Source organism: Oncorhynchus mykiss, chromosome 26 (assembly GCF_013265735.2).
Source record: "Oncorhynchus mykiss isolate Arlee chromosome 26, USDA_OmykA_1.1, whole genome shotgun sequence".
Lineage (NCBI taxonomy): Eukaryota > Metazoa > Chordata > Actinopteri > Salmoniformes > Salmonidae > Oncorhynchus > Oncorhynchus mykiss.
In genome coordinates this window covers 16,211,357-16,234,197 of record NC_048590.1, presented here as the reverse complement: position 1 = coordinate 16,234,197, position 22,841 = coordinate 16,211,357, and the positions used below count along the sequence as shown (strand labels likewise).

Here is a 22,841-nt window from a genome sequence, read left to right as displayed (position 1 = left end):
TTCGCCAGGCAGCACATTAACACAGAATAGAAATATGACTTAATTATGTTTTCCTTCCCTCTTTTGTTTTTGTTTTCATGCTCATTTGTTTTTAATGCGGAGCGATGTTTTTAGCTAAATATTTTGTTGGCTTTTGTTTGACGCTTAATGTTTTTGCTTCGAAGCCTCCTATTTCTTTTGAGGTGTGCTTATATTCTATTGTGTGTCAGTTTCAATATATTTTGAAGAGCATCTGGTTATAATTGATTCGTGTCATTTGAGGTCTACCCATCCTATACACCATCCATAGGTCGACCGTCTATTGTACCCAGGTCTGTGTGGTGGTCCAGGTTATTTGGCATACAGCTCACTTTGATATGATGACACTTAGATCAACAATGTCCTTTTTATGCAAATGAAGCAGTGCTGTTTCATCCATTGCCTTGAACACAAGAAAGGGAGGTGCAGTTGATACAAGCTAGATAGACATCATTTCTCTCTCAATCGTTTGTGTTGATAAATGCTGTGATGTGGTTACTATTGTCAAGTGTTTTTATATAATTGTAAGGCAAGAGAAAGAAGTTAAGAAATGTGGTATACAAGCTAATTGTGAAATGTTTTATTAACACACATTTTCAATAAGTGCTCAAAATGCTCTATATTTGAAGAAAAGAAAACTAACACACACAAACTATTACAAGGAATTCATTCTCCATCTTCCACCATTCCCATGTTCCCCAGCCCTTTTCCTTTCGGCCCGAAGTTCTTGGCGTAGCAAACTGCGAAGACAGAGGGAAGAAACCAACTAAGAAATAATGAAACACCGAAAGATACAATACTGAGCTCCTGGTGACTGAGAGTCACTGAGTTTCTAGCAATGGAGGCTCCTCGGAGTAGGAAGGGGAGGACCATCATCCTCAGTGAATTTCATAAAAATTAAGATAGTGAAACATTTAAAGTTTTAATTTTTTAGATAAAACTCTAAATAGAGTGGGGAGAACAAGTATTTGATACACTGCCGATTTTGCAGGTTTTCCTACTTACAAAGCATGTAGAGGTCTGTAATTTCTATCATAGGTACACTTAAACTGTGAGAGACAGAATCTAAAACAAAAATCCAGAAAATCACTGTATGATTTTTAAGTAATTCATTTGCATTTTATTGCATGACATAAGTATTTGATACATCAGAAAAGCAGAACTTAATATTTGGTACAGAAACCTTTGTTTGCAATTACAGAGATCATACGTTTCCTGTAGTTCTTGACCAGGACTTTCAGCTCCCTCCATAGATGTTCTATTGGGTTCAGGTCTGGAGACTGGCTAGGCCACTCCAGGATCTTGAGATGCTTCTAACGGAGCCACTCCTTAGTTGCCCTGGCTGTATGTTTCGGACCCAGCCACGACCCATCTTCAATGCTCTTACTGAGGGAAGGAGGTTGTTGGCCAAGATCTCGCAATACATGGCCCCATCCATCCTCGCCTCAATACGGTGTAGTCATCCCGTCCCCTTTGCAAAAAAGCATCCCCAAAGAGTGATGTCTCCACCTCCATGCTTCACGGTTGGGATGGTTTTCTTGGGGTTGTACTCATCCTTCTTCCTCCAAACACGGCGAGTGGAGTTTAGACCAAAAAGCTCTATTTGTGTCTCATCAGACTACATGACCTTCTCCCATTCCTCCTCTGGATCATCCAGATGGTCATTGGCAAACTTCAGACGGGCCTGGACATGCGCTGGCTTGAGCAGGGGGACCTTGCGTGCGCTGCAGGATTATAATCCATGACGGCGTAGGGTGTTACTAATGGTTTTCTTTGAGACTGTAGGCCCAGCTCTCTTCAGGTCATTGACCAGGTCCTGCCGTGTAGTTCTGGGCTGATCCCTCACCTTCCTCATGATCATTGATACCCCACGAGGTGAGATCTTGCATGGAGCCCCAGACCGAGGGTGATTGACCGTCATCTTGAACTTCTTCCATTTTCTAATAATTGCGCCAACAGTTGTTGCCTTCTCACCAAGCTGCTTGCCTATTGTCCTGTAGCCCATCCCAGCCTTATGCAGGTCTACAAGTTTACCCCTGATGGTCCTTACACAGCTCTCTGGTCTTGGCCATTGTGGAGAGGTTGGAGTCTGTTTGATTGAGTATATGGACAGGTGTCTTTTATACAGGTAACAAGTTCAAACAGGTGCAGTTAATAACGATAATGAGTGGAGAACAGGAGGGCTTCTTAAAGAAAAACTAACAGGTCTGTGAGAGCCGGAATTCTTACTGGTTGGTAGGTGATCAAATACTTATGCCATGCATTAAAATGCACATGAATTGCTTAAAAATCATACAATTTGATTTTCTGGATTTTTGGATTCCGTCACTCACAGTTGAAATGTACCTATGATAAAAATTACAGACCTCTACATGCTTTGTAAGTAGGGAAACCTGCAAAATCGGCAGTGTATCAAATACTTGTTCTCCCCACTGTATATACACATCACTAAATAATTTATTAAAAGACATTGTTTTGCAATGAAAGCCTGCAGTAGCCTCAACAACACTCTGTAGGGTAGCACCATGGTGTAGCCGGAGGACAGCTAGTTTCTGTCCTCCTCTGGGTACATTGACTTTAACACAAAACCTAGGAAGCTCATGGTTCTCATCCCCTTCTATGGACTTACACAGTAATTATGACAACTTCCGGAGGACGTCCTCCAACCTATCTTGCAGCATACTCTGACTTTTTCTCCACCCAGTCAAAGGATCAGAGAATGAATCTAGTACTGAAAGCATAAGCTACAGATAGCTAGCACTGCGGTGCATAAAATGTGAGTAGTTGATTCAAAGAGAGAGAAAGACAATAGTTGAACAGTTTTGAACAAATGTATTTATTTAAAAATGAAGAAGCAAGAGAAAGAGAGAACTATATTTAGTTGTGTTTTTTTTTACTTAGCTAGCAGATGCAGCTAGCTAGTTTAGCCTACTCAAACAGAGAGGGATGCTATGTTAACTAGCTGGCTATGGCTAACCAACACTGGAACTCTTTCAAATCAAGGTAAGCTTTTGGTTTTAATAATTTACTGCTGCCGGTGTAACTGCTATACTGCTTGCTGCTGACTACACTGTAGTGCATGATTGTAGTGGGTTTATTAACGTATCCGTTCTAGTAGATATGTTGACTATGACATTAATATGGTGACAACGATGTCGGCTGTGTGTTGTGGTTAGCGGTTATCATATGAAGAAAGTTTTTTTTTTGTTTGTTCACTGATGTGTTGTGCACTAAAGTCCACAAGTGAAGGGAAAAGGTGAGAGGAGGAGAGCTCGTAGATATGAGAAGGAATTACAATGAGCAAAGTGATCATGCTGTTTGTATGTGGCTGCTATGAAAGTGAACTGTGTTTGTGTTAGATCAGGGGTGTATTCATTCCACCGATTCTGTAAGCATATCTGAATTTGTCCAAAAGAAACTTGTTTGCAACTGTTGGTCTAATGATTACACCCTAGATCAGCTAGATGCAGGCAAGAGTGATTAAGGCGGTATTGAATGTGTCAATGTCTGCCACCTTGATTACTCAAATTTCTCTTGACCTGTGCACCTACGTTGTAAACTTTTTAATTCATAGGCTAGGTTGTAGCAACCGTATGATGGGTATAAGGAAAATTTGAGCATCATGTAGTAGCCTAAACATATCGATGTTACATTGAGCTGGGTGAATGGAATATGAAGGACAGTCATCCAATATGCAGTACTATAAATAAGGCCACACTCATTCAAATAAATAAGGCCATGCTCTCGCTCCCTCATCTTAGCCACTAGATTCTACTGAAGCCTGACTGTATCATTGATCAAAGGGAGCTCTCTATGGCAGGCTAGCTATGTGGTCTTTACAGCGCTTAAATGGTGGGAGCTTGTTTGGTCCTGTGTGTATGTACCTTTACAGTAGAGTTCCCCATCCTTGTCTGTCACTGTGGTAGACTCCAGGCTCTTCCCACACAGCAAACAGCGGAAGCAGGTTTTATGCCAAGGCTGCAACAAGAAACACATACACCCCATCTATCAGAGTTAGGTGATCGTTGTATTGTTGTGGACTAAAGGGTGCAAGCAAGGCTTATATAGAGGACTCTTACCTTTCCTGCCCCCATGATCTTCTCTGCTGCGTAGACAGCCTTCGAACATCTTTGGCAGCGATCTGAACTTCCAAACCTATGTGCAAACTTACTGGAGTTGGAGTTTGTGGATGTGGGGCGAGGCTTTGAGCTTCATAATGAAGAGGAAAGGATAAATGACAATAAATATCTGAAGAGACACAGACGAACATCCATATTTACAATTAAAATGTTTCCTTGGTAACATTTACAAGTCTGGGAAGCTTTTTATGAAAGCTGTATTCGTTTCCTTGGTAACATTTAAAGTCTGGGAAGCTTTTTTATGAAAGCTGCATTCGTTTCCTTGGTAACATTTAAAGTCTGGGAAGCTTTTTATGAAAGCTGCATTCGTGTGTCTCTTTGACACTGGAAATATGACTGATGTATGTTTTCATCGATATTTAACTACAGCAGTGTCTTGGACATCTCCACGTTTTTAATGAAGTCGCTTATTCAACGTTAGTTGTGTCAAGTCCTGAAATTGGTTGTTCAGATGTGAAAGAGAGAGGAGTAGAGGTGGGGGTGGGTGGGGGGGGAGGGGGGGTCAGAGAGTATAACGAGAGGGACCTACTCTTGAGATTGCATGTCCAGGTTATGGCCAGGGGGGTCTGAGCTTAGGGCTCCAGCTCCCTGGCCGTACCCGTAGCCTTTTGGCCCATACTTCTTGCCGTAGCAGGACTTGCAGTAGATCTCTGACTCATGCGCTGCGACTGTTGTACTGTCCAGTCCTTTCCTGCAGGCCACTGGGGTGAAGAGAAAACCAAACCAACACATTGACTCACTGTCCATACTTAGCCACAGTTAACAGGAGAAAGAATGTTGTGGCCGTGACAGCTATGGACAAACTTTCGTCAGTTTTGTCAGGTTGGACAGCAAAAACTCTTAAGTATTCTGTTCCTTTATTTTAATACCAAAATATATTTTTTTCATGCCCAGATACCTATTAAGCAACTATATCAGGCTGTGGATAATGGCATTATTCATATTACTCGGCCGCAGAAGCATGTGCCTGGGGTCTAGCAATGGTCCCACCCAGGTCAATCAACACACCCCTTTCAGCTGTCCCTGGTCAGGGTCTATTTCTGAAGACTACAGTCTGGAGGGGTTGTGTAGGACCAGTGGTGCAAAGTACTTAAGTAAAAATACTTTCAAGTACTACTTGAGTAGTTTTTAGGGGGATCTTTACTTTACTATTTATCATTTTGACAACTTTCTCTTTTATTGTACTACATTCCTAAATGTATTTTTTACTTCAAACATTTTCCTTGACACCCACAAGTACTCGTTCCATTTGAATGCTTAGCAGGACAGGAAAATGGTCCAATTCACACACATCAACGGAACATCCCTGGTCATCCCTACTGCCTCTGATCTGGCGTACTCACTAAACACACATGTTGCAATGTTGGTGTGCCTCTGGCTATTATTATTATTATTATTTATTTTTTATTTTATTTTAAATGTTTCTGTCTGGTTTGCTTAACACAAGGAATTTGAAAGGATTCATACTTTTAGTAATGACATTTACTTTTGATACTTAAGTATATTTTAAACCAAATCCTTTTAGACTTTTACTCAAGTAGATTCTTACTGGGTGACTTTTACTTGAGTCATTTTCTATTAAGGTATCTTTACTTTTACTCAAGTATGACAATTGGGTTATTTTTCCACCACTGTGTAGGGCAGAGGCTTGTAGTGGACAAACAGATTCTCCCATTTGCCAGCCCCAGCAGATGGAGAAGCAGATCCCTCCTCAATTGCAGATAATTACAAAGGCCTTTTAGTGCTCCCAGTGGTGCTATCTACCTATTGGCAGCCCCCAGTTCAAAGCCCAGGACCAGCCATTCATGGGTAATTAGGTGAGATTGAAACGTGTTACTTGAGATGGGCATTTTAGGTGGTCCATTTTGTGTTCCCCGATAGGGTCTCCACCTCCACCCTCTCTTTGCTGCTACCGTTATCGCTAAGATACAACCTGCAAAAGCTAAGAGGCTCTCTGTGTAAGAGGTGTCCGGATTCAGGGCTCAAATCGTAGGGTAAAAAGTCATCTTAAAAACACCAGAACCCTGATAGACTGGCTGGCTTTAATTACGGTTGCCTACGGAGTGAAGGGTTTTCTGGTTGTTTGGTTGACCAGGCAGAATTAAACAGACAACCTCAAAGCCAAACAAAAGAAGAGGATTATTGTTTGTGCTAATGAAGGGTGGGACAGGGCTAGTCTTCTGAACTGCAATAAGATGCTTATCTTCAATGGCCACTGTATAACTGTAAACAGAAGCCAGAAGCCAGAAGCCAGCTTGTCCAAATCTTCTCAACTTTGTATTCCTGTGTTTGCTATCATTTAAAATTGCCAATTTGGGTGCAATCAATTACCTTAATTTCTCTGAGTTCCAACAATTCCAACATAATGTTTCAGGGATGCCAATATTTCCTGTTTCTAACTACTACAGAAGCAATTTTAGAACAATATGAGATGGTAGGTGTCATGGGTTGTTGAAATGACATGGAACGACTCTTTAAGCAGATCCTGGTTTTATGAATAAGTAAGCAGAGTTTATTACCAGTCTTGGTGTCATCAGTTTGTCTTCTCTGTCAGTCTAGGCCTACATGGTGTGTGACTGAGGATAACTCACTGCAGATGAAGCAGGTCTTGTGGAAGCTCCTCCCATTGCATTGGATCTCCTCAGCGTGGTACACAGTCTTTTCACAGGCCGCACACTTGGCCCCGCCGCCCCAGTTTGGCATACTTGTCTCTGGGTGAGAGTCTGCATCGAGAGGGGTGTTTAGATGGAGGAATAGATGGCTGCAGATTGAATCTACTCTGGGGTGGCCTCAAGACCATCAGTGTATTTCTGACTTATCCTGACATAGTGGTCAATAAATAAGCATATGGGAAGATGTTTAGGGGTGGATGTGCTGTCATCGGGGTTTGGGGGGTCTTCCCGCTCTGCTGATGAGAATTGTTATCTACTCAGGAGTAGTAAAGCCCTAAAGCACTAATTTGGTGGAAAATAATTTTTTCCCAAAATATTATTTAAAAATAATGTTATTTTAATACTGATTTATGCAGCCCTAATTCCTGCTGTTATGCATGCGTTGCAATAGGTTCAGACTACATTATATAGAGATTTTTTTTTTTTACGTAAATGTCTACATTTGGATTCTCTTTGATGATACCCATCGTAGTATAGTGACAGTGATGTTGTCGAGCCTGTTCTTCTAGCAGAGATAAGGTATCTCAGCCAGTCCTGACTCCCCTCTATTGTCACCCATTCATTTCAGAGGTAGTCCGTCACATCATAGGGCTGGTATGTGGTGATAAGACTCCAGGAATAGAGCCCATTTGGACCATGGAAGAACACATGCCAGTATCCACCCTGGACCGCTTGACGCAGCCTGGTCACTAACACTTACCTCACATGGAAATTTCCAACATCCAGTGAGTCGCGATGGATGAATTCAAATCATGTTTATGCAATTCAACTTAGAGATAGCTTGATCAAGTTCAACATCAGTCTCATCCATGGACCCTTGGACCAAATATTCTAAAAGTATGACACTGATTGGACACTGGCCAGTATATGATATTGGTTTTACTGTTAATACAGCCGGTCCCAGTTAATTACATTTCTATTCCACGTTGGATCAAAGTAATTTCATTGAAATGACGTGGAAACGTTGATTCAACCAGTGTGCGGTTACATTTATCAATATCAAACATGTCACTCACAAATAATAAACATTTGACTACTATACCTGCACAAGTCTGGATGTATCAGCATCAATCTCTCTTCCCCCTCAGTTCAGTCTCAAATCTTGAGTGCGACCGCCCCAACACCACCGAGGGGAGTCCTTAAATACAGCCCATCTCTCTCATCCCCCAGAGTTTAATGGTGACGCTCAAATTAAAACATCCTCCTAAAATAACTTCGGACAAACACTCGAGACCTACAGTAGTCCCCCCACCCCACCTCGAACACAGGCCACAGAGACCCCTGGCCCTGAGCTGAGGCCCCGGAGATTTCACCATTTGTCCTGGTCTTACACAAGCATGATTGATAAGAGATTTCCCGAAACTTCTGGGTGACAGTAGCCGAGCGGAATTGTCTGGCTGATGGTAACTGGAATGGATTCTGGGTGACAGTAGCCAAGTGGAATTGTCTGGCTGATGGTAACTGGAATGGATTCTGGGTGACAGTAGCCGAGCGGAATTGTCTGGCTGATGGTAACTGGAATGGCACATGATCTTAGAGGGGTGTCTACACAGAACAAAATAGATGTTGACGGGTTTGTGTTTTTAATTGAAGGCATGTACTGTATTTACTGTTGGATATGAAACCACCTTGATCATATTCATACTCTAGACTAATGCTATAGGACACCAACATATCGTTGACCATGTATTCATACTCTAGACTAATGCTATAGGACACCAACATATCGGTGACCATGTATTCATACTCTAGACTAATGCTATAGGACACCAACATATCGTTGACCATGTATTCATACTCTAGACTAATGCTATAGAACACCAACATATCGGTGACCATGTATTCATACTCTAGACTAATGCTATAGGACACCAACATATCGTTGACCATGTATTCATACTCTAGACTAATGCTATAGGACACCAACATATCGTTGACCATGTATTCATACTCTAGACTAATGCTATAGGACACCAACATATCGTTGACCATGTATTCATACTCTAGACTAATGCTATAGGACACCAACATATCGTTGACCATGTATTCATACTCTAGACTAATGCTATAGGACACCAACATATCGTTGACCATGTATTCATACTCTAGACTAATGCTATAGGACACCAACATATCGTTGACCATGTATTCATACTCTAGACTAATGCTATAGGACACCAACATATCGTTGACCATGTATTCATACTCTAGACTAATGCTATAGGACACCAACATATCGTTGACCATGTATTCATCAACCGAGGGAGACAGTAAAGAATACATGAACAGAACCCGGTTAAAAAATATGTTTATTTACCATTTTATATACAAAGGACATCTGAGCTGAATTTAATGCTTAAAGTCCATTCCTTATACATTAAGATTCCATTTCAATTACGTGATTTGCCTAAGGTAGGACGCCATCGCATACATTCACCCCTTACAGTTGAATCACATACAATCCAGCTTTTTAAGGGTAACAGTTAATTAACATGTACAACGTGCAAAATTGTTTTCTTGCCAATTTGACACATACAAAAACAGTTCATCGACAATACTTTTCAAAAAGAAAATTCTCTTTCAGTCATTAAAGTCCCGCTGTCACATATTAATGTCATCCCGGTGAACGGAGGTTAAGTTGTTCTTCTTCTCTATGGCACGTTGATGATGTAAATGGGACTTCAATACAACTTCTCTTTGAGAAATGTTGAAATACTCAGCCAGCATATTAGATTTTGGCAAACAAACCCTTCAAAACCAAAATAAGACAGACCGTTTCACTATTTAGTATTTAGACACAGAAAACACCCCTCACCAGTTTAATACCTACTGGTGATCCCTAATCTTAAATCCATACATAAACCAGTATCAAAAGTATGCTGTAGTATTACACAGTAATATCCGGCATATTGTGTCTCAAAGCCCCAGGGTTAAGAGTATTTACCATGGCTGGTCTCTCCATCAGAGTTATATTTGGAGCTGACGGTGACACGCAGCTGTTTCTGCATGAGTTCACATACTTTGTCTTTCCCCCTGTAGAAATGGAATAAACCAGGGCTTCCGAAACTCGGTCCCCCGGCACCCCAAAGGGAGCACGTTTTGGTTTTTGTCCTAGCACCACACAGCCGATTCAAATAATCATCAAGCTTTGATCATTGGAGTCAGCTGTGTAGTGCAAAACCCAAAACGCGCTCCCCTTGGGGTCCTGAGGCCGAGTTTGGGAAACACTGGAATAACCCATGGACTAGTTTTGGATTAAATAATTTGGAGACATCACATACCCTAAAACATAAAAATCAAAATCACTCAACCTACAGTACACCTTAACAATATGACAGTCAGACCATAGAAAACCATGCAGACATGCACAGACACACACACACACACACACGTTGTGTAGCAGCATAGTCTTTAGGTGTCCTCAGTGGTGACTTCCAGCTTCCTCTGAGGGATGTAAACGGTTTTAGCGCCCGCCGGCGCCGTGTGTCCATGGCTGGTGGTTACCACGGTAGCCAGCGGGGAGAGGGAGACAGGGGTGTGGAAGAAACTGTGCTGGGTGAGGGCTGTCCCTTTGGGCGTGGTCACCTGAAGAGGAGGAGAGATAGACAACGACAGAAGTTAGCAGAGAAGTCAGTTAGCAGATGTTTGCAATCAACATCACACCTCGTTTATATAATCAGTGAGGCTATTTACACAAGCACTGAACCAGCAGCACACCATTATCAATTAGGGAGGGGTTTGACTGACTGTATGTGTGTTAAGCTTGGGGTTTGAGGCTGTATGTGTGTGTATGTATGCTGTATGTGTGTTAAGCTTGGGGTTTGAGGCTGTGTGTGTGTATGTATGCTGTATGTGTGACCCAGTGTTTGTGTAACAGTGTTTGTGTGGATGTACAGTGCCGTGCGAAAGTATTCGGCCCCCTTGAACTTTGCGACCTTTTGCCACATTTCAGGCTTCAAACATAAAGATATAACTGTATTTTTTTGTGAAGAATCAACAACAAGTGGGACACAATCATGAAGTGGAACGACATTTATTGGATATTTCAAACTTTTTGAACAAATCAAAAACTGAAAAATTGGGCGTGCAAAATTATTCAGCCCCCTTAAGTTAATACTTTGTAGCGCCACCTTTTGCTGCGATTACAGCTGTAAGTCGCTTGGGGTATGTCTCTATCAGTTTTGCACATCGAGAGACTGACATTTTTTCCCATTCCTCCTTGCAAAACAGCTCGAGCTCAGTGAGGTTGGATGGAGAGCATTTGTGAACAGCAGTTTTCAGTTCTTTCCACAGATTCGATTGGATTCAGGTCTGGACTTTGACTTGGCCATTCTAACACCTGGATATGTTTATTTTTGAACCATTCCATTGTAGATTTTGCTTTATGTTTTGGATCATTGTCTTGTTGGAAGACAAATCTCCGTCCCAGTCTCAGGTCTTTTGCAGACTCCATCAGGTTTTCTTCCAGAATGGTCCTGTATTTGGCTCCATCCATCTTCCCATCAATTTTAACCATCTTCCCTGTCCCTGCTGAAGAAAAGCAGGCCCAAACCATGATGCTGCCACCACCATGTTTGACAGTGGGTATGGTGTGTTCAGGGTGATGAGCTGTGTTGCTTTTACACCAAACATAACGTTTTGCATTGTTGCCAAAAAGTTCAATTTTGGTTTCATCTGACCAGAGCACCTTCTTCCACATGTTTGGTGTGTCTCCCAGGTGGCTTGTGGCAAACTTTAAACGACACTTTTTATGGATATCTTTAAGAAATGGCTTTCTTGCCACTCTTCCATAAAGGTCAGATTTGTGCAATATACGACTGATTGTAGTCCTATGGACAGAGTCTCCCACCTCAGCTGTAGATCTCTGCAGTTCATCCAGAGTGATCATGGGCCTCTTGGCTGCATCTCTGATCAGTCTTCTCCTTGTATGAGCTGAAAGTTTAGAGGGACGGCCAGGTCTTGGTAGATTTGCAGTGGTCTGATACTCCTTCCATTTCAATATTATCGCTTGCACAGTGCTCCTTGGGATGTTTAAAGCTTGGGAAATCTTTTTGTATCCAAATCCGGCTTTAAACCTCTTCACAACAGTATCTCGGACCTGCCTGGTGTGTTCCTTGTTCTTCATGATGCTCTCTGCGCTTTTGACGGACCTCTGAGACTATCACAGTGCAGGTGCATTTATACGGAGACTTGATTACACACAGGTGGATTGTATTTCTCATCATTAGTCATTTAGGTCAACATTGGATCATTCAGAGATCCTCACTGAACTTCTGGAGAGAGTTTGCTGCACTGAAAGTAAAGGAGCTGAATAATTTTGCACACCCAATTTTCAGTTTTTGATTTGTTAGAAAAGTTTGAAATATCCAATAAATGTCGTTCCACTTCATGATTGTGTCCCACTTGTTGTTGATTCTTCACAAAAAAATACAGTTTTATATCTTTATGTTTGAAGCCTGAAATATGGCAAAAGGTCGCAAAGTTCAAGGGGGCCGAATCCTTTCGCAAGGCACTGTATGTATGAAAGTATGCCTCTCACCTGCTGTAGGCGAATTAGCGTGAGTGGTTGCCCGTCCGGGCCAGTCATCTGGTGTTGGACTGGCACGGGGGACATGGGCTTAACGAAGACCATGCTGCCCCTCTGATGCAGGCCCAGGTGGGGAGGCAGGGGCACGGAGCTGGGGTGCTCCGGGGTTTGGGCAGTGCCAGGGCTGCAAGCGGGTACAGAGCCAGGCCCAGGGATGAGGCCCAGGTTTTGCAGGGTAAAGTTGAGAATGGCAGGGCTGGGGCTGTGGAAGCGGTGCACCTGGGCAGAGAAGGGCGAGGCAGGGGGAGGCCTGTGGAGGGAGAGGCTGGTGGGGGTCAACTCCTGGATCGGGGGAGGTCTAGAGCCTGGGAAGGAGAGAGGGGGAAGACATGTTAATTAGTCATCTGATACAGTATGCTTTACTCAAAGACATAGTTCAAATTTGCGTTAGCGTGTGTACGGACTGCAAATAAATGTTAAAGGTGTGTATACCTGCAGTGGGTGTGTGGTAGATGTAGGTGGGTGTGGAGGCTTTGCTGCTCTCGGGGTTGTGGATGTCTTTGTAGCTGAAGGGGGACTGCTGGGAGATGGGGATCAGGTAGCCAGTGGGGATCAGAGTCTGGAACACACACAGAGAGAGTCATTAACACAGCATTATGGATGTAACGATTCACCGATATGCATCGGTCCCAGATTCAAATGCTTAAGAACAAACGTGCGTCGGTACGCAGACTGCAAACCTATCCGAATGTAGCATGCATTGGTCAGAAAAATCTATTCAAACGTTACAAATCACTGGTTCATAATTGTTGGGGGCTCTTTATACCTCCCGAAAATCTCTTCTGTTTTGTGTTGAACTGCATGTAACTGACATTGATCGACAAGTCATTTTGCATGCCGAACAACTCCCGGCAATATCAGTAGCCTAGTCAAACGTTCTTCACGTGCTGGGTCACTTGCAAATCTCTGTGGCACCTTCAGCATTGAAATACTAAAATGGCTTGCGTGATATTAAGATTGTGACAACCTATGTGATTTGCTAGGTTATTGTTACCGGTAAACGGTAAACTACCAGAGACAACTCTCACCTGGCTTTTCCTGCTGAAAGGGGAGTACAATAGATGTCATTTGGATTGTTCAGGTTCACCATCGGCAATAGTTTTGGTAGATTTGCTTTTAACAATCAGTATGCCAAACATTAGGAACACCTTCCAAATAGAGAGCTTGGGGGTGAAATACATTCCTAAGTTGTGAAATGTAGTCATTGGCTATGTCATAGCTAATTTGTAAACAATATATATTGATACATTCCCTGACTTAGATCAGTTAGGGTCACCACTTTATTTGAAGAGAAATGTCAGAATAGTAGAAAATTATTAATTTCAGCTTTTATTTCTTTCATCACATTCCCAGTGGGCCAAAAGTTTACATACACTCAATTAGTATTTGGTAGAATTGCCTTTAAAATGGTTGACCTAAGTTAAACAATGTAGGTAGCCTTCCACAAGCTTCCCACAATAAGTTGGGTGAATTTTGGCCCATTCTGCCTGACAGAGCTGGTGTAACTGAGGCAAGTTTGTAGGCCTCCTTGCTCACACACTTTTTCAGTTCTGCCCACAAATGTTCTATAGGATTGAGGTCAAGGCTTTGTGATGGTCACTCCAATACCTTGACGGTGTTGTCCTTAAAGCCATTTTTTTTCACAACTTTGGAAGTATGCTTGGGGTAATTGTCCATTTGGAAGACCCATTTGCGACCAAGCTTTAACTTCCTGACTGATGTCTTGAAAGGTTGCTTCAAAATATCCACAATTTTCAATTCCTCATGATGCCATCTATTTTGTGAAGTGCACCAGTCCCTCCTGCAGCAAAGCACCCCCACAACATGATGCTGCCACCCCAGTGCTTCACGGTTGGATTGGTGGTTTTCAGCTTGCAAGCATCCCCCTTTCACCTCCAAACATAACGATGGTCATTATGTCCAAATAGTTCTATTTTTGTTTCATCAGACCAGAGGACATTTCTCCAAAAAGTACAATCTTTCTCCCCATGTGCAGTTGCAAACCGTAGTCTGGCTTTTTATGGCGGTTTTGTAGTAGTGGCTTCTTCCTTACTAAGCGGCCTTTCAGGTTATGTCGATATAGGACTTGGTTTACTGTGGATTTAGATACTTTTGTACCCGTTTCCACCAGCATTTTCACAAGGTCCTTTGCTGCTGTTCTGGGATTGATTTGCACTTTTCGCACCAATGTTCATTTATCTCTAAGAGACAGAACGCGTCTCTTTCCTGAGCAGTATGACAGCTGCGTGGTCCCATGGTGTTTATACTTGCGTACTATTGTTTGTACAGATGAACGTGGTACCTTCAGGCATTTGGAAATTTCTTCCAAGGATGAACCAGACTTGTGGAGGTCTACATTTTTTTTTCTGAGGTCTTGGCTGATTTCTTTTGATTTTCCCATGATGTCAAGCAAAGAGGCACTGAGTTTGAAGGTAGGCCTAGAAATACATCCACAGGTACACCTCCAATTGACTCAAATCATGTCAATTAGTCTATCAGAAGCTTCTAAAGCCATGACATAATTTTCTGGAATTTTCCAAGCTGTTTAAAAACATTCAATTTAGCATATGTAAACTTCTGACCCACTGGAATTGTGATACAGTGAATTATAAGTGAAATAATCTGTCTGTAAACAATTGTTGGAAAAGTGACTTGTGTCATGCACAAAGTAGATGTCCTAACCGACTTGCCAAAACCATAGTTTGTAGACAAGAAATTTGTGGAGTGGTTGAAAAACAAGTTAATGACTCCAACCTAAGTAAGTGTATGTATACTTCTGACTTGAACTGTACACACACTCACACTGCACTGAAACACAAAACCGACACACACACACACACCGACAACACAAACACTCATTATATTCTGCTGCTACTCTGTTCTTCATTTTACTCTTATTATTATTATTATTATTATTATTATTTATCCTGATGCCTAGTCACTTTACCCTGCCTTCATGTACATATCTCAATTACCTCATACCCCTGCACATTGATCTGGTACCCTCTGTATAGCTCCATTCTTGTGCATTTTATTTCTCGTGTTACTAGTTTTAAACTTTGCATCGTTGGGAAGGGCTCGTAAGCAAGCATTTCACGGTAAAGACTACACCCGGTGTATTCGGCGCAGGTGACAAATATATACACTGCTCAAAAAATAAAGGGAACACTAAAATAACACATCCTAGATCTGAATGAATGAAATATTCTTATATCTTCTTAAATACTTTTTTCTTTACATAGTTGAATGTGCTGACAACAAAAAACCCTCAAATTATCAATGGAAATCAAATTTATCAACCCACGGAGGTCTGGATTTGGAGTCACACTCAAAATTAAAAAGTGGAAAACCACAATACAGTCTGATCCAACTTTGATGTAATGTCCTTAAAACAAGTCAAAATGAGGCTCAGTAGTGTGTGTGGTCTCCACGTGCCTGTATGACCTCCCTACAACGCCTGGGTATACTCCTGATGAGATGGCGGCTGGTCTCCTGAGGGATCTCCTCCCAGACCTGGACTAAAGCATCCGCCAACTCCTGGACAGTCTGTTGGTGGATGGAGCGAGACATGATGTCCCAGATGTGCTCAATTGGATTCAGGTCTGGGGAATGGTCAGGCCAGTCCATAGCATCAATGCCTTCCTCTTGCAGGAACTGCTGACACACTCCAGCCACATGAGGTCTAGCAATGTCTTGCATTAGGAGGAACCCAGGGCCAACCGCACCAGCATATGGTCTCACAAGGGGTTTGAGGATCTCATCTCGGTACCTAATGGCAGTCAGGCTACCTCTGGCGAGCACATGGAGGGCTGTGCGGCCCCCCAAAGAAATGCCACACCATGACTGACCCACCGCCAAATCGGTCATGCTGGAGGATGTTGCAGGCAGCAGAACGTTCTCCACAGCGTCTCCAGACTCACGTCTGTCACATGTGCTCAATGTGAACCTGATTTCATCTGTGAAGAGCACAGGGGTGCCAGTGGCGAATTTGCCCATCTTGGTGTTCTCTGGCAAATGCCAAACGTCCTGCACGGTGTTGGGCTGTAAGCACAACCCCCACCTGTGGGCGTCGGGCCCTCATACTACCCTCATGGAGTCTGTTTCTGACCGTTTGAGCAGACACATGCATATTTGTGGCCTGCTGGAGGTCATTTTGCAGGGCTCTGGCAGTGCTCCTCCTTGCACAAAGGCGGAGGTAGCGGTCCTGCTGCTGGGTTGTTGCCCTCCTACGGCCTCCTACACGTCTCCTGATCTACTGGCCTGTCTCCTGGTACCGCCTCCATGCTCTGGACACTACGCTGACAGACACAGCAAACCTTCATGCCACATCTCGCATTGATGTTCCATCCTGGATGAGCTGCACTACCTGAGCCACTTGTGTGGGTTGTAGACTCCATCTCATGCTACCACTAGAGTGAAAGCACCGCCAGCATTCAAAAGTGACCAAAACATCAGCCAGGAAGCATAGGAACTGAGAAGTGGTCTGTGGTCCCACCTGCAGAACCACTCCTTTATTGGGGGTGTCTTGCTAATTGCCTATAATTTCCACCTGTTGTCTATTCCATTTGCACAACAGCATGTGAAATGTATTGTCAATCAGTGTTGCTTCCTAAGTGGACAGTTTGATTTCACAGAAGTGTGATTGACTTGGAGTTACATTGTGTTGTTTAAGTGTTCCCTTTATTTTTTTGAGCAGTGTATATTTTTTATTATATGAATGTTTTCATGCAACAAAAGGTTGTGCATAGAATCGTTCCCTAATCAAACCGAATCGCACAGAATCATTTCAAACTAAAACGTATCTGACATGTATCATCCAAAGATACTATTCACACACAGCATCTAAAGCCAAGTGTTTTCGGTTAACACCAGTATCGGTCTTTTAGCTATGTGTGTGTGTGTCGTTTTACTTTGTGTATATGTCTTGTGTGTTTACCTCTGTGTGTAGGTGGTGGGGGGTCAGTGGAACAGCTCTGACCGGCGTGAGCCCTGCCTCGCTGTCTGAGGTCGCGACCTTCTCCTCCAGGAAGGTCTCCAGGTTCTGCTCCAGTGTCTGATTGGCTGTGGCGGCCACGGAGCTCCCAGGTGTGTTGACAAACTCAGGGTCCAGGTGGAGGGCTCGAGGCGAGGGACGGTTGGAGAGGAGTCCCCCGCGACGCGCCTTCAGACGAGCCTGGAGGATCTCACACAGCTTAGGAGACGTGTCCTGGAGGAGAGGAGAGAAAGAGGTGGGTTAGCTTCGTATGACCTTTGCTATTACTATTTAACATGCTTCTTTATTTGTATGACATTGCCAAAGTTCTCTGCTAGTGACATGTCACCTCACATTCTGGTCAAAGTAGGTACAACTGAGCTGCGCAGAGGTATCGTGTAAAGAACAGGTCTTACCCTGGTGCTGGGGTCAATCCTTTTGGCCTTGGAGGGGCTTTCCTCGGAGGGTCTCTTTGAACACACACGTTTTAGTAACGAGGGGCTGCTGGTTGGCAGGTTGTTCGTAGCAGGCGAGTGGCCGTGCACTGTGGCATCACTCGGGCTCCGCCCCGTCTTATCCTCGAAGGTCATGGAGCGCACAGCGAGGCTGGTTGGCTGAGGCCTGGTTAGGGGGTGTGGCCTGAAGGAGTGGTGCATGTAGATGGCGTAGGGTCCACCTCCCTGGAGTTGGGGCAGCAGCACAGGGATGAGGGGTGAACACTGGGTAGGGTGGAAGGACATTGCCCCAGTAGGTTGGGGGGTGAACTGTGCCTGTGGGGTGAGGTGGACAGTGCTGGCACGGGGTTCTGTGGGTGTTAATACTGGTGGCTGGGGAGCTCCTGGCTTTTTAGCAGCTTTCTGTTCATGATTTGGCACTGCCTCAGTCACAGTAACTGCAGGCTTAGGTGTCCTGTCAACAACCCTTGAACAAGACAAGACTCATTGTAACATCTGACGGTCTGAGTTGATGTTAACAAGGAACTGTAGAATACTTCTGGTTTATTTAGAAGACTAAAGGATACGATACTGCAATGAGAATCAGGCAGCACTTACTTGTTTGATTGCTGGTCAAGCTGGATCTTACAGATTGCCGCTAGTTGGGCCATTTTGGTGGGAAAGAACTCGCTGCTCGAGGAATCATCTGAAAAAAAAAACCAGACGCTAATCTAGACACCCAAAGCTCACTTAAAAACATCTGAACACTACATCTCCCAGACTCTAATGTCTAGATATCTCCCAGGACTTACTCTTGACAGGGCTGGTGGGGGCCGAGTTGATCTTGCGTCGGTCTTCCTGGATGCTCTTGGCCAGTTTGATGAGGGAGGGGTGGCGGGTGAAGCTGTGTTTGCTCCCCGGAGAGGAAAATAGATTTTTGGCACAGTTGTCTATGGAGGTACGAGACTCAAGTGTCCTCTTGGCAGTGGCTGTAGTGGCAGCGGTCTCTGTTTGAATTGAAACAAAAGACAAGATTTAGTCTGGTGAACTGGGAGAGGCAGGTTGGACACCATTACAGATTAAAATGGTTCTGAAAGCTCATATAAACCACTAGGTTGTATAGCAAAGGTTCAGCATAGCTTCAATGGCACAGGGTACTTCTATATAATAACTTCTATATAATGTAGAAATCGAGGACATGTGATGCCTATAAAAAGCCTTGTGATAGTGTTATTATGTATGGTAACCCCTTCAAGTGAAGTATTATTGGGAAGACTGTTCTGATAAGTACTTACCCTTCACACTGGGGAAGTCCTCAGGGCCGGTCCATTCAAAGGCTGGCTTCCTCCCTCTTTCCTCTGTCACATGGACCTTCTCTATCAGCTTCAGGCTCCGCAGCACGTTGGCTATATCATACAGCCTGCGGACCTTAGCTGCAAACACACACACATTCAAACATTAGACTCATCACCAGATAAAGACCGTACGGTCTTAACACACTTGGTTGGAGCATCTCGGTGTGCAGAATCGTACTTATTGCGCCAACTACACACTCAACTTTTAACCATAAAGATTGTGTGTCCAAGCTAGAAACGTGCTGAAAGAACACAGGATGTGCCAGAGGCGTGAAGGACTGCTTTGCCCACATGGACTCAACACTCACTCTTGAACTTGCTCTTGTCCTGATCAGCCACCTGGTCCTCTCCAATGAGGATCCTGGCAGCCACCTCCAAACTGACCACCCGAGGCGTGGACACCAGGAACAACATGACAAACTTCTGGCTCATCACCCTCAGAGACTTGTCCTTCCTGCTGTTCACCGAGGCTGGAGAGAACACAGGTGAATAATAGCAAGGTTATTATATAGCCAAGACCATGGTCACTCCGTTCAGCCCACTAAAACAAGAAATATCTACAGGGAAAACCTTTTCTTCTACAAAAGCCTTGCAGTACAGGACCAATCATGCTACATATTACGAACGATTGTATTAATAGCTCGTAATCAAACAAGGTTCATCCTGGCCTCTCACCTGCTTTAAACTCCACCCCAGGAAGCTCCACAAAGAACATCTCCTTCTGGCTCCCTCCTCCTCCCCCCACCTCCTCATTCTCCTTCTCGTCGCCGTCCGAGTCAAACTCCCTTTCCAGGCTGCGCTGGCGGATCTGCTGCATCTGTTGCCCGTAGCGGTGCTCCTCGCCCACCTGCCGCAACTTGGCCAGGGTCTGTGGCAGGTTAGCGCGTCCATGCCATGTGTAGCGATTCTTTGCTAGCCGGCTGACAATGTGCAGGCTCTCCAGCACATTCATGATGTCATAGATGCGCCTGCGCTCCACGTCTGTTCGGACAGAGAAGAGTGAATGCGAGTTGAATAAACAGGAGTAAAGTGGTCTTGTTTGTATACGGCCTGTCTATAGTTTGTAACTGCTTATTTACAGCATCAGCATATAGGCCTAAGCTTAGGGAATACATGCTGTAGTTATTGCATTCTTCAAAAAACTACATTTGAAAATGTAAGGGTAATATAGCTTGATTATTCTGAGAAAAAAAATGAAATGGGAATTAAAGACAATGAAGAGAGAGAGAAGTAAAACAGGACGTACTAAGCTCTGCAGCAACATCATCCAGACTGATGTCGTTGTTGAGTGCAGGGTTGGGGTAATCGGGGTAGCGGGCAAGGAACTTGTGACAGAGCAAACCCAGACTCTTCTCTTTTCTGCTGATCTGTTTCTCCCCTTCCTCTCCAAGCTCAGGGTCCTATGGGTGAAAAGGAAATAGATCAAACAGGCAATCAATACATTTCTAAGGTCTTAGCTGCAGACTCATTCCTGTGTGTGTGTGTATTATTTTACCATGGCATCCCCTCCCTCAGGGTCCATACACAGCTCTTTCTCTCTGTTCCTGATCTCAGGGCTGGCAGCGCTGATCAGCATTTTCAAATTGGAGGTTGGAGTCCAAGGCTCACTAGGTCCAGTTTCCTTTCCTTTAGTTGGGGTCGTAAGGGGTCCCATGTTGGATTGAATCTCTGTTAGCACAGTGCCTTGGGGAGATACTTTCCTTGGTGTTGTTGTCAGTGCTTGTGGCTCTGCAAAGACATTACCCTGTTGGACAAAGTAATTCAATAGCAGAATATTTAAGGATGTCATGGTTTGAGTTAGTTTATGTAACAGTCAGTCAAATGCCCTTGAACATACCTTAAACAGAATCTGCTATACAGCACATGAACTACTATATAAACACTAAGATAGTAACCTGGATTTTTTTTAAACAACAGAAACATGTACGTTAGCTAGCAATTACTAACCTTGTGATTAGAGGTGGTGGTTTGTGTTTTATGGCTCAGATTCTGTGATTCGGGTAAAGTGCTCGACATTTTCCACCTAAATTTCAATCAAACACAGGATGTAAGACTGATATTGGCTAACAACAACAAAAAAGCAGTGTCTAGCTAGTTAGACTAATAACAGTTAACATTAGCAAGCGGATCAATGTATTTGATTCACTTAAAGTTTCACAAAATGTTCTAGGTTTTAGTTCCCGTTTCTTAACCGCATTACATGTATTCGGCGTTAACATACACTAATGATATAGCTAGCAGCTACACCTCTAATTCAAAATCACATTTACCAAATAATACCGTTCCTCTTGTTCGACTACCTACACGAATCTTAAAAATCGAATCGAACCAAAAATATCACAGTTAATGCTTGGCGGTAAATGACATGCACTCTATCGAATGAGCAAGCGAAACGGTTTCAACGAACACGCCTATTTGCGACAAGCAACCAGTAAGAATGAAGCGGGAGATGACCCCAAGGAAATTCGGACCGTCCCGCGCAGGTAAATTTAAAATAAAAAAAAATCTTGGCGCGGAAGTTCGACACATTCCAAATGACACAACCCGGAACATTGAAATGTGAAACGCACGGATAACTTGTGATATTTGACATAACTTCTAGTGCACGAAAGCAAGCCCGCATGAATAAACGAGTGTATTTTTTTTCTTTGCGTTAGAAGTTAATAAATGCTGGCAGAATAAAATTGTATCGCTTTCCAACTCGTTTGTTAGCCAGCTAATGAGCTATTGCGCGGGTTAATGTCACCGCCGCACCGGTTTCTAATCAGCTGGCTCGCTAGCTACGTCTTCAAAAACCACTACATTTTTTTTGCTAGCTACAAGTAACACATACGCGCCTTAATACTTCACAAGAGGTGTATTAAATATGATAGAAACTACAAATGCACATGCATTTTACATGAGATCCCATGCAATATGGATAGCAATAGCTAGCTGACCAGCAAGCCACGTACAGTAATGCGTGGGTTAACTCTATGACTCCCAACAAATGGTGTAAAGTACAGTAGCTATCTAGCTAAAGGTGAGATCTGACTGACGATCAGTCCCATAAAGAGCATTGAAGACCACAAATATACGTAGTTACTTACCCTATAGCACTGGTTACATTTGTGCACCTCTCATTCTTGTTCGCATCCCCTTGAAAAGTCAAGCAGCTAAAGGCATCGGTAATAAGTGTGCTTGGCTCCTAATCCTAATTATCTGGAAACATTTAGAAATGTTATAAATGTCCCCATGCAAATTCGTAACCAGGCGGTCAGCTAATTCACACTAAAGGTATAAAACGAGAGACAAAATTACTTTTGTCTTGTAGTTATACCCAAGTGAGTAAAATACGTTTATTTCAGGACCATTTCATTTGTCCCGCCTAGTTTCACGCATTCAGCACTTTCGACACCCGATAGAGCCAACCTCCTTGTGCAACTACTCACAGGGCGGGGGTGCCTGATATCTTGCCAGAAAAAACTAAATTACACTTTGTGCAATATTTTGCTAACGTTAAATGTGTCTACATCTATTTCAACAGCTTCCCATAGTTGATTTTTCTCAAAATTTTGGCGAAGAAGAAAAAACGACTATACAGCATAGGTGGCTGTTGGAGGGAGCTATTTTGCAGGACAGGCTCATTATAATAGCTGGAAAGTTTTTCTGGAACTTAGTAACC

General features: G+C 43.4%; 2 protein-coding genes across 3 annotated transcripts; both read right to left on the bottom strand.

Annotated features, from left to right (window-relative positions):
• Positions 1-583: 583 nt before the first annotated feature.
• csrp3 (cysteine and glycine-rich protein 3 (cardiac LIM protein)) lies at positions 584-8,005 on the bottom strand. The gene is made up of 6 exons (XM_021585754.2): positions 7,872-8,005; positions 6,749-6,880; positions 4,687-4,858; positions 4,098-4,227; positions 3,903-3,996; positions 584-758 (listed from the first exon to the last, which is right to left on the bottom strand). The coding sequence occupies exons 2-6, from the start codon at positions 6,858-6,860 to the stop codon at positions 685-687; spliced, it is 582 nt and encodes a 193-aa protein (XP_021441429.1). The 5' UTR covers positions 6,861-6,880; positions 7,872-8,005; the 3' UTR covers positions 584-684.
• A 1,115-nt stretch (positions 8,006-9,120) lies between these two features.
• LOC110506289 (transcription factor E2F8) lies at positions 9,121-22,603 on the bottom strand. 2 transcript variants are annotated; one of them, XM_021585751.2, is made up of 14 exons: positions 22,267-22,603; positions 21,125-21,200; positions 20,673-20,921; positions 20,424-20,577; positions 19,853-20,158; positions 19,486-19,647; positions 19,118-19,255; positions 18,635-18,829; positions 18,441-18,528; positions 17,805-18,309; positions 17,353-17,622; positions 12,849-12,975; positions 12,369-12,721; positions 9,121-10,414 (listed from the first exon to the last, which is right to left on the bottom strand). In XM_021585751.2, exons 2-14 carry the CDS (start codon positions 21,191-21,193, stop codon positions 10,241-10,243), a joined length of 2,790 nt encoding a protein of 929 aa, XP_021441426.2. In that variant the 5' UTR covers positions 21,194-21,200; positions 22,267-22,603; the 3' UTR covers positions 9,121-10,240. The 2 variants fall into 2 exon arrangements, with proteins under 2 accessions (XP_021441426.2, XP_021441427.2); XM_021585752.2 differs by lacking the exon at positions 22,267-22,603 and adding an exon at positions 21,448-21,665.
• Positions 22,604-22,841: the final 238 nt, after the last annotated feature.